This window comes from Odontomachus brunneus, unplaced genomic scaffold (genome assembly GCF_010583005.1).
Source record: "Odontomachus brunneus isolate Ranch 3 - 2012 unplaced genomic scaffold, Obru_v1 Obru_scaffold_049, whole genome shotgun sequence".
Lineage (NCBI taxonomy): Eukaryota > Metazoa > Arthropoda > Insecta > Hymenoptera > Formicidae > Odontomachus > Odontomachus brunneus.
This window is the reverse complement of record NW_022639499.1, coordinates 1,552,863-1,565,190: the sequence shown is the minus strand read 5'-3', so window position 1 is coordinate 1,565,190 and position 12,328 is coordinate 1,552,863. Positions and strand designations below refer to the sequence as shown.

At 39.0% G+C, this 12,328-nt stretch overlaps 2 protein-coding genes across 5 annotated transcripts in view; one reads left to right on the top strand and one right to left on the bottom strand.

Moving 5' to 3' along the window:
* LOC116845162 (irregular chiasm C-roughest protein-like) overlaps window positions 1-8,947 on the bottom strand; it is a 323,432-nt gene extending 314,485 nt beyond the window's left edge. Inside the window, exon 1 of the mRNA XM_032817543.1 lies at window positions 8,876-8,947. The gene's annotated coding sequence lies outside the window, so the exon portion shown is untranslated. The remainder of the gene's footprint in view (window positions 1-8,875) is intronic.
* The window catches only part of LOC116845164, a 414,324-nt gene that overhangs the window by 295,477 nt on the left and 106,519 nt on the right, over window positions 1-12,328 (top strand). For 2 of the 4 annotated variants that reach the window (XM_032817545.1, XM_032817546.1), the window contains exon 2: window positions 8,706-8,811. The exons of the other annotated variants lie outside the window; for them this stretch is intronic. In XM_032817545.1, coding sequence (XP_032673436.1) covers window positions 8,767-8,811 — 45 coding nt within the window. In that variant the 5' untranslated portion in view covers window positions 8,706-8,766. The remainder of the gene's footprint in view (window positions 1-8,705; window positions 8,812-12,328) is intronic. 4 annotated transcript variants of the gene reach the window in all.

Genomic DNA, 12,328 nt, shown 5'->3' with positions numbered 1-12,328 from the left:
CCCGCCTTCTACGTTCGTTTACATAATGTAGAGCTAGAGCTTCGGCTAGTCGCCGTCACGAAATAAGACGCGCATTTTCGTTGCTTATTGCTTTTGACATGGTCGCGAATTATCTTTTGTTTATTGTAATGTTGAGAGAGGATAATCGCGCTGGGGACGCGGGCGAGCGAGCACAGGCGACGGCGGCGGCTTGATCGAACGCGTCGTGCAATATGGGATATGAATAATAACAGGGCTGACGCGCAGGTTTTAGGGTAAGAGGTTTTTCTCGTGAAAAGTTGGCGCAGTTGGCGCCCCGGCGCCGTTGCGTAACCTAATTATCGCGTCGGTATTTATTATCAGCTGAGGAAAATAACATCCACCGAGAAGGGATACTTGAAAATTTATTTTTGGGATATAAAGTTTCTTTCCGTGAGATAAAGCGTGCTCGAGTGAAGTGAAACTTATTTCCGCGAATAAACTTTACTTCCCACGAATAAATTATCAAAATATCTCCTTCTCTACAGAGACGCGTATCCCCCCCACCCTTCTAAGAGAAAAAATGTGTCACATGTAAAAAATAGTTATTCGGTGCATGCTGATGGAGTGGCGTATTTGCTTATTTACCGATATTTTTGCACTGAGGAAGTTATGATTTTACGCATTTCTACATTGAGGCACGCTGTTTTTTGAAATGGGGGAACATGCACACAGTAAAATATCACTCTATACTGAGAAAAAAGCAGTTGGATTGACAAAATCGACAAACACAAAGACGCATCCCCCTCCCGAAAGAAAAAAATATGTAACATGTAAAAAATAGTTATTTGGTGCATACGATGGAATAGTGTATTTGCTTATACCAATATTTTTGCACTGAAGAAGTTATGATTTTACATGTTTCTACATTGAGGAAAACATTTTTTAAGTGGAGAAACATGTGCACAGTAAAATATCATTTTACAATGAGAAAAAAGTAGTTGAATCGACAAAATCAACAGTCACCGACCATTAAAGAAATATTGTATTTATTCAATAATATACGCGTTGATACAACAATACAGTAAGTATTTGTTTTTCCTAAAAAAAAATATTGATGAAAATATTGATGATGTCATGTTAGGTAAACGCATTTTAGTCCAAAATTTATAGAACAGGACTATATAATTGATTTTTATCAATTTTTTCAGGAGAAACAAGCAGTACACTCTTGTGCCACTTACTGTTAGTTGCGTTGAAATCATTATATCTGCATTGATATAGTAATATCAACGCAACTTATTACTACATTAACGTCTATTTTGTTGAATAGATCTAATATTTCTTTGATGGCCGGTGATCGCCGATTTTGTCGATCCAACCATTTTGTTCTCAATGTAGTGCCAAAAAAGCGATTACTCTATTTATTTTCCTTCTTTTGAGCAATGTTCGTGTTATCTTCAACAGAGTACATTTTCTTGATAATAATCAGAAAATACACTTATCAGAAATTTGAGAAAGACTCATTATCATACACTTAAGAGAGAAAGAGAGAGAAAAGATCTTTTTACAAGAATATTATAAAGCTTCATCGAACACTCAAAAAATGATTTCGCAATTACATAGCGACAATTATCGAGATATTGGCTAGGGTAGATAAAAATGACCAGCAAACACCGCGTTGTCGCATATGTTTTGTATTTAATCGATACAGATGACAGACAGAATTTCTAACTGAACTATTTATAACGTTTAACACAAGAAAGTCTTTCTGTGTAGCATCCATCCAGATTAAATCCAATCACACTTCTTATAAAAATTGACAAAAAAGACTAATAACGAGAGACAAACGAGCGTATAACCTAAATTTGCTTGCAGACATTGTTACAATGCTGGTGCTGTAAATTCAACGTATCACCGACAATTTTCCAGCAAATACAAAAAAAAAACAGTGATAAATTTTAACTGTGACATTTAGAATTCTATGTGGACCAGCAAAATATTTTTTTTTTGAATGAAGAAACAGTTGATTCGACTCTATGTAATAAACAAACTGAATTCTTATTTTAACTTAATATTTATAATTGGAATGCTAAGCTTATCAGTATTTAGGATGTACTTTGAAGAAATTTGATGACTTAGGATAAACTCACAATAGATTTACAAACGTATAAACTTACGAAATATTCAAAACATAAAGTAAAAATAAATTACGCTTATTTGAATGTGCAGTAAATATAACTCTCCTGTGTGAGATTGCAAGACAGTTTAGACACGATAAAATTGGGAGCACTCCAAACTGTTAATATTGAGAATCACTATTGACAGGCCTGCTCAGTAATTATATTATTAATTATCACCATTAATTATTATTAGTATTATTATTAGTTGTTATTATTTGGTATTCTGAATTATATCATTAATTACATTATTAGCGCGTAAGTCCATCAGTATGACCAATGATAAGATTGGTTTCGATTTTCTCGTTGAGCTCGTAATATTTCATCGTGTCTGAGTCCTTTTGCAATCCGCAGCTTCTTACGATTCTAATTTCTCATGAAAGCAACTGCTGTTTAAACGAAAGAATCTGGATTTAAGTAAATGCGTTGTTAATACCCATAAATACCCGAGTAAATAGCCCTTATTTTTTGGATACTTTTGCTCTCAGGGTAAATTGATAAATTTGTGCTGTGGAGAGATTCCCTTCAAGCGCAATCAGGTGACAGTAAAGGAAACAGCAATGTAAGCGATATTCACACGGTGCGACAGAAAAATAGAAAAAAGGAACGCGAGGGAGAGGAAGAGAAAGAGAGAGGGGGAGGGGGAGAGTGAAAGGGAGAGAATGTTATCCGTCAAGGAACGCGCCGTGAGCACAGGAGAGCCTTTAAAAACGCCGCAGCACTCAAAAGAACCCATCGCCTTATCAAACCGCGATTGTTTGAAGTAGCAAACCAATGAACCGCGTGAAATCCCAGGTAATTATCCGGAAGTAATGCCGTCGGGGAGGGAGAGCGCGTAACGCCTCCGTAGTCACTGTTAGCTTAATCGGCACGCTTTCCTTTTTTTAATCCAGCGTAATGTCTGCTCCGGGAACTGCCCCCTCGTCCTACCCCACCCCCGTCTCCTCGCCCAAGTCGCGCAACGAGGAAACTCGCATTAACAAAGCGATGGAATGTAGACACGGTCCACTGGCGCCTCTTGGTGAAATCGTTCGCTTGCGCAGCTCCACCGAAGAGGTCGCCCCGTAATTATTCCTTTGTGCTCTTGTAGGCCGCACGAAATTTCGCGCGATAAAGCGGAAGTGTGTCTCAATTCGCGCTCGAGTCAAGGGATACCTCGCTTTTCGGCGAAAAAGGAAAGAAAAGAAAAAAACAGAGAGAGAGAGAGAGAGAGAGAGAGAGAGAGAGAGAGAGAGAAGCAGCCAAACTATTGCGACAGTATTCTTTCTATTCTTTCTATTCTTTTCTATTTTTTGTATAGCCACGTAACAAACGCAGATCATCGCAAACTCGGAAAAAAAATATAATCTCATGTTATCTTCTCTTTTTCGGCGCCCTTAACCGGATTGCACGAGTTCTTGTGGAGGAACTCTAATCGGGGTCGCTGAATGCGTCCGCGAAATCTCGCTGCGAAGCGCAACACAGCGGGTCGCCGGGCAGCCTTCGCGAAATAGATTTTCTACGCCGAAAATTTCCACTCGGCGACCCATCTCTCGCCGGATTGAAAAAAATATCACGACCGACAAATATCACGCTTGGATTAACGCGCGCGTGTTTCGAACTCTCGGCTGGCCGGAATAATTTTTGACCGATATTTATATTGTTTTGCAAATTTTGTCTGCTCCATGGAAAGAGCATCCCTTTTCGGTTGTTTCTTTTAAAAATAAAGCGTTTACACAAAAATCGCTCGCGCGCTGCGATATTCGGCGGTGTTGTGCCGCGCGAAAATCTCGCGGATGGTACCGCGCGCTCTCTCTCTCTCTCTCTCTCTCTCTCTCTCACCTGGCGAGCTTTCGCAAACAGACATCTCGCAAAATCAACGTGACGCGGCCGGATGCGAGAGTATTTCATTATGAACGACGCGCGAGCATCATCGCGATGTAGTGCCTGCTCGCCACTGTTGCTCGATTCGCCGAAGAGTAGCGATCGAAATACGATTACTCGTACCACCGTTCGCCTCCGCCAATCTTAAAGCGCGGCTTTTTATACAATTTACTTGGTATCGGAAAAACATCGGCGTCACGCACCGCTCTCTCTTTTTTAGTCTCTCCCTCTCTCTCTTTCTCTCCCCCCCCCCTCTCTCTCTCTCTTTTTCTCTCTTGAATATATATTTATCTGGAATGGAAGCTATATTACTCGTTCGCGCGAAAACGCGAACGTGTCCGCGTATATAAATGAAAGTGAAAAGATCTCCATCACACGACACGTTTCCCGAGAAAACCTTGTATTTCGCTCTCACACTAAAAAAAAATATCTGAAAAACTTTATTTATGGGATATAAAGTTTATTTCTGAGAGATATAAAGTTTATTTCTGAGAAATATAAAGTTTATTTCTGAGAAATATAAAGTTTATTTCTCGTTGTGAGATTAATTTATCCCACAAGTAGATTTTCAAGTATTTTCAAGTATTTTAGTAGATTTTCAAGTATTTTCTTTCTCAGTGCATACAGTATATCCAAGATACCTACAGAAAAATACGTATTCGAGTGAATATCACTCGAATTTCAAGCATTTCGTAAGGATGTTGATTATACTTGTCGACATTATATAGGAATATAATATATTAGGAATATAATATTATATTATATTAGGAATATAATATAAGGATATATTATATAGGAAAGTATCATTCCTTAAAAGATAAAAGTATCAAAATTCCTTAAAAGATAAAAGTACTAATGTCCGAACGTGTACTTAATCCTCAATATTCTTATTGTATTTAAATATAAATATTTAAATTTTTAACATAAAATATATGTACAAGTATTGAGTATATACATACATTCTATGTTAAAAGTTTAAATATTCGTATTTAAAAACCAAAACAGTATTCCAGGATTAGATACGTGTCCAGTAATTGGTACATTTACTTTACTAACAAATTTGCGCGACTGTATTGACCCCAAAATTGATTTTCCTGTCGATTATATAATCTTTATTTTTCGGTGATGACATTTCGTGTAAACGATGTAGAAAAATTGATATGATACATTTTTTTGTCTGATGACGTTTTTCATGTCTTTACGTTGTCGAAATTAAAAATTAAAAATTAGACAGGAAATTACCATTTGCTGCGCAAATTAAACGATCTATGTAAACGAAAGGCGTGTAAATATGATTTTCTCGCGTTTTCACATATAATTTTCCTTTCTCGAGTTTGCAGAACGCGGCGCGCGCTGGTCAAACGCAAAAATCGCTCGCGAAATTAGATCAGCGGGTGCATCCGAGTCGAAATTCTGATTCCACATTGACCCTGCAAATTCCGTCGAACTTGAAGGGTCAATGAAGAATCACAAGATGTACAAGCTATTGGCTTACCTTGATGCTGCGGATGACTGTTTGCCATAGTTTTCTCCATTCTGATGAAACTCGACGAAGCATTCGTTCAAGAATTATTTAATATTCCAACTTTTTAATTGTTTGTATTTACTCAAATTACTGATTATTTAATATTCGATTATCTCAATAAATTTTTTTATGAAATTCCGCATTTAGAGTGCACAGCAGTCGCGATTTGACGATTTGAAGATTCGAGGTCCGACGTTCACTTCGACGCTTTCGAACAAAATGAAAAAAAGCTTATTCTGAAGCGTCTTTTATCGACGAAAGTACTTGTGAGCCAATCGGGAGGCTTATAAGTCACATTTAGAGACACTTTTGTCGATAAAAGAGAGTCCAGAATAAGAGCCAAAATCTACAGACGCACGACGCGATCAAATTGTCCCTTTCTCGCCTTTCTCCCCGGGGCATCACGCTTCGCGGAGAGAATGTCGGGAAAATGAAGCGCCCGGATACATCGAATGCACAAAATCAACACTCGCCCACTGCCATTCGCGATGATGGTCGCCTTGCCCGGTCGGAAAACCTCAAACAACGCACGACATTTGTGTGAATTCCGGAAGAGTTAAAAATCCTCGACTGTCGAGCGCTTTAAATCAACCAATTTTACACTAACATCATTTTGCACTAATGCATTAATCGACAAGTATGTACACACGCGAGTGGAAGTGAGCGAAGTGAGGTTATACTCGAACGAGGAAATTTCATAAAGGAAATGTCGTAGGTCGAAAGAGAGAAGTACGGAACGCGCGCGCGAGGGGAGTCTGATGCGAATGATGGAATCATTGCTGTAAACTCTGAAATCACCGATGAGTCGCAGAATATACTCTCTAAAGTAGAGGCGACCGGCTAGATGTCCCATATATTTCAGAATTTCGAAGTTGCAACTTTTTGGGCAAATAATTGTTGCAAGTAATACGTTGCTTAACTTTAAACTCACTGACAATGGAGCATATTAATACAAAATTTTGAAAGGCTTGAAAGTTTACTTTGTTACTACTGAATCAATTTTCTCTATTTTTTAACTGTAATATTATTCCGATTTCAATGAAACTTAAAAAGAAACATCTATATTCCAAGAAAATCATTTCGCGATTTTGTATCCCTTGTGTTTCTCCAAAAATAAATTAAAAAAAAAGCACATGAATAACATATCTCTGGGACCTTCTAGATCTGGTCTCCCTATAGTATATTTTTTACTGGAATGTTATACTTACTGGCGTTTCACTTACAAGTACAATAAAAAAATCAGCTAGTAGGGACTGTTTCTATTATTGATGCAGTTTGCACATACAGACATCACTGAACGCAAATCGCCCGTTAATTCCGTGTCGTCATAAACACAGAAAGTTAAATTTGACATAACGAATTTATGTGCTACAGATTTTGCAGTGAAATCTTACATCCACCGATCAAAATCCGTGAGATATAATATAGATGAGATACCGATTGAAATATCGATTCACTGAAATACTTCCTTCATTGATTCAATCAGAAACTTTTTTGTCGATTCACTTTAAGAAAATTCCACATAAAAAACCGCTCTTATGTATATTATTCGACGATTTGTCAACCGGAAACAAGATCAAAACATACAAGCGACGTTCTCTCCACTTATCTTAACACCTACCTTGTGAAGATCTTGCAGCGGATATCCCTCGATGCAACTCCCCTCGCGGAAAAATCGCGCGCACGGGTGCATTCGATGTATAAAAACCGCTCGCCAATTGCCACTCGCGATAGTTGCTCGGTCGGATAATTCCTGAGAACCTACATTGCTTGTGCAGAACGCGGAAGAGGTAAGAATCCTCGGCCGCGTCGAACGGCTCAAATCAACTAATTATTTAACAAAGCCCGTGCACATTCCCCGTTGCCGCACTTCGAGTTCTCTCCTCAGTTGGACGCGTGTCTGTTATCCTTCCCGATAGCTTAAACTGCGCGCCAGCAGAGCTGCCTTTACTCTACCGTTTAGTTTAGCCCGCTTTCGTCGCCTATGTGTGTATACTTCTGTCCGCCCTTTCTCCTTTCTCGCCTTCTATCTAATCCATCTATCTATCTATCTACCCCCGTTAGAAGATCTTATCTTATGTTCAGTATGTGCGAGACTAAACGCGCGTCGAGTGCCCAGGCAAGAGCTTGCCAATGGAAAAGTTAGAAAAGTAGTAGAAGTTAGAGGAATTGTGGCAGCGACGCGGAATCCAATCCATACGTGAGACTCCCGGGACCCTCCAGACAGATATTTTCCCGCGGGCAAATTGCTATAACCTAAATCAAATCACTATCGCCTGATAATTGCTCGATATCCCGTCATCATAGGAAACATACGATAGACAATGAGCGAATCATGAATTATTTTACGTCAATATATTAATTGGCAAATCTACACACGTGACTGGCAATTGGCGGAGTGTGTCTATATTCCAGCGAAATTTAGCAGATTTAGAAAGACAAGCAAATATAAAGTTATTTAATAGGATTCGTGTATTGAGTAAGTGGGTGAAAGAACAAGACAATCTCATCTCTTCCTGATTGTTCTTTTTTTTTTTCTTTTTTTTTCTCTTTTTTATGAAAGAATTTTATAGTAAATATTAATATAGAATATTGTAACTGTGAGAAACAGATCGATATTCTGCAATAACTGAATTATTCTTTCATCTTATATTTAGATTTTAGCAACTGAAATGCTTCTATTTAAAAAAAAAAATTTGCTATGTTCCTCAGCAAGATTGACCTCACTGACGGAATCGGTGTCATTGACAGTGCAGAAGCATGGTAAAATTGAAAAGAATTTACATGAAAAAAGCAAACTATAATATTCTCTCCATGTGGAAGTGAGATGAGATTTGCAGCTCTTAAAAGAGCTGACGTGAAGCTGTAAAGGCAAAGGTAACAGTTACGTGTCCAATAATGCTGTGTTTACTAATAGAAATTTAAGATTTTGAATGCCATACAATAACAAGCTTGAATAGAAATGCAAAGAAAGCATTGACAAGCGAGATCATATTCGCGGACAAAGGAGCATTATTAAACGTAAAAATCGACACTTGCAAAACTTACATTAAATTCTAAGGCCGGCACTCATAATCGTGAATTATATACGATCTTTTTGAGTGAGAACATAATTAAGTATAGATTTATATCATAGCATATATAGTTGTCTAACTGCTTGGATCAATATTTCTTGTCAGATGCAAGTCAACGAATACACAATCGGAGATTCAGGAGGCTACAAGTATCTGTCGAGTAACCATGAATGCCGGCCTGAATTTCGACTCGGGTGTATTTTTATTCCCGGTAAGTTCAACAGAAACGTCCGTTAAAAGCGGGAACTTCCTACATAATAAGTGATTTGACATACCTTGAAAATATATGAAGCACCGCCGCCCGCGTCCCGGCGTCCTCCGTCCTGGCTTCTCGACTCAGTCCTCGATCCTGGCTGCTCCGTCATGGCACTGACACTGACACTCGCGCAGACACGATACGATCGAAGACACACGTGTTAAATAACGCGATGCCGGCGAGAGACTAATTAAATACGTCCAAATACCGATGGCACAGTTCAAACAACCGGGAGGAGCGATAGATAACACGCCGACACACGTGACTCGCTCGTTCCGGCTCGGAACTGAATGGAAAACATTTTGGAGAAATCCGCGAGGCACGCAGGTAGATTCAACCGCCTCGAAGGTCCCGTGTGTTTTGACTGTGATCGCGCCACGCTCATTGTTGAGCGACGACCGTTAGCGATGAACGTTGGGGACGTGTTTACATTTCTTGCCACCTGTTCTAGCACTCGCACAAACTTCTTTCTGCAAACAAACGTTACATTACGTTTTGAGGATACAATGTCCGTACAGTCCTAGCAAAAAGTCTCTGGGGAAATTAGAAATGCGATGATATATTTCTATTCTCCCACTGTAAAAGCTCATGACGTGTACACTACGATACAACTGGAACAACAATTACAACAATTATTTTTACCTTAACATTATCTCTTCATAGTCCATTCTTTTTATTATATTTCTGCTTTGAAACTTTTATCTCTGAATTACAGTGGAACTTTGCATATACGTCATTTTGAATATTTAAAGTACACTGAGAAAAAAAATACTTGAAAATTTATTTGTAGAACAAATTTATTTCACAGAAACAAATTTTATTCCTCAGAAATAAATTTTATATCATACAAATAAATGTCCAAGTGTCTTTTCCTCAATGTACATATATACAAAAAGTGAGATTTCTGTCATAATCTTTTAATTACATTTTACTTTGTTAAAGATAGCACCATTATGTTTTTTTCAGCACGGATAAAAATACTTACAAGTGACAGGATGACGTCAAATGGTGTATTAATGATTACGAAACTTTGTACACGTTATTTCGAATATCTAAAATACACAGAGAGAACGATTTATTAAATCAAATAAATGTTTCTTTGGAATAGTTTAACCAAATTATTTAATTGACACAACAGAAATATTTCTTTGGAATTAAGCCGCAAATAAATATTTTTGTTGCGTCAAATAAAATTTTTTTCGATCAATCAAAAAATTCGTTTGGACTCCAAAGAAGTGTTTATTTGAATCAACCAAATCGTTCTCTCTGTATATATGCAAACATTGAGATTTCTGTCATAATTTCTGAACTAATTTAATTTTTATAATTAATAAATTTAATTTTTCTTTGCTAAAGATAGCATGATCATATATTTCCATAACAGAATAAAAATATTTCCAAGTACACTCAAAAGATTATTTTGCTGATCCAGATAGAATCCTAAATGTTTCTATCTGCTTTCCCGCTGGGAACAGTTAAATAATTCAAATTGTCTGTGATACGTATTACAGCAAATTTACAAATTTACAGCAGCAGCATTGTAGCAATATTTGCAAGCAAATTTAGATGGATGTGTGGATTATATATGTGTTTGTCTCTCGTTGTCTTTTTTGTCAACTGCAGTCAATTTTTTTATAAAGCGAGTGCTTTTAATAAAATCTGGGAGTCACAGAGAGACTTTCTTGCTAGATTTCAAATAGTTCAGATATAAATTTTAAAATTCTGTTTATATAAAAATTCATCTATATGTTGAATAAAAATATATGTTTATATAAAAATTCATCTATATGTTGAATATGTGTGAATTAGTGTATGCGATTAAATAAACATATAACGCAATGTTTGCTAGCCATTTATTTATCTTAGCTAATTTCTCGTATCTAAATAATTTTCGCTACGTGTGACTGCAAAACCATTTTTCTGAGTGTAGCAGAATGACGTCAGATGACGTATTGATGATGCATCAATAACGCTTGTAACGTCAATAATACGTCACCTTTGACGTCATCGTGTTTACTGCGACTTACATTTCAAAATGGCATAACTTTTGAGAGCCAAGCTCTCTGAATCGATATCAAATTGTTCGTATCTGAATGCAATGTAGATGAATCTGTAGTTTTCTCAAAATCTTTACATTACTTCTGAGGGGTACGGATACACTAAGTCCCTCAGCAAAATATTACAAGAGCCGTTGCATTAATGTAATCGGATAGCACAAGGAGCAGTGAAAGCCGACATTAGTCCTTTCGAGACTTGTGGTAAATTCTAAATTTCAATCCGGCCAGTCACGTGACACTCTAAAGGAATAAGCACGGCGATCCGCGAGACGTAGTGCACTCAGGCACATTCTACGTATCCTAGAAAATAACCTCTTAGACGTCGTCAACTAGGTTGTACTCGGGTCAAGTGAAACGAGGCGAGGGGAGAACTTTTTTAAGGGATATCCGGGGCAATGGGAGTAAATTTTCCGCTTAGAAGCTCGACAAATTCCGGGGTTACACCTCGGCGTCACTTTATTCGAGAAGGAGGACGGAACAAACGGCGAGCGGCGGGGGCGGCGGTCCGAGTGGCGGCGGATTTTTGCCGGGCGTGCGTCGAGATAGCATCACGACATATTTGCCTAGCAAAAGCTCCGGACGAAAGGGGCCACGGAGAGAGTCAAAAACAGAGAGCGGACATATCGCCGCGGTGGCATCGCGCCAGGCCGTGTCTCTACAAGGTATCCGAGCGTGAATTGAATCGTATACCGGCCCAAAATAAATCCGGAAGTAGCGCCACGCCTCGAGTCCGCGCGTGAGTCGTCCCGGTCCTCGTGTCGTGGCCGCGTGTCGCCCCTTAATCGCGTTCAATTACACCTCAGCCTCTTTCCCGTCCGGCTCTGCATCTCCGTCCGAGAGATTGCGATCCGTACATCCGAGCCGCGCGAGTTATCGATCAGGTAGAAACGCAATGACAGCGACAGAGACCACCACCTCCTCGCGACGCGACGCGGCTTGAATACGCTACACAATAGCGTAGGAAGGAGTGAGAGATGGTACTACTCGATGCGCGGAGATCCGAATGCGCTGACCCAATCACACGTTCAACATGGCACATTCATGAAATAATTTCCGCCTCTTTGGCCGGAATATTAGTAGCCGGATATTCAATGGCGTATGCCCATAACAGAAGGAGGCAGGGAGGGGGCGCGTCAGCACGCAACGGCAGTGGCAATAGCGTTTCATTCACTGTATATTTGGGAATAATAAAATCCACGCTGGCACGAAAATTAGGTCGCGGGTTAATTAAGTTCGGCGCGAACTTAACTGGGCGAAACAACGTCAAATTTACCAAATACAATTCTCGGCAAATCGAACGCCGCCCGTTCGTAATGCGACTCTGTTTGATTTCTAGTTTGTCGCTGGACACGCGTAAGACCAGCTCTCTCTCTCTCTCTCTCTCTCTCTCTCTCTCTCTCTCTCTCTCTCTCTCT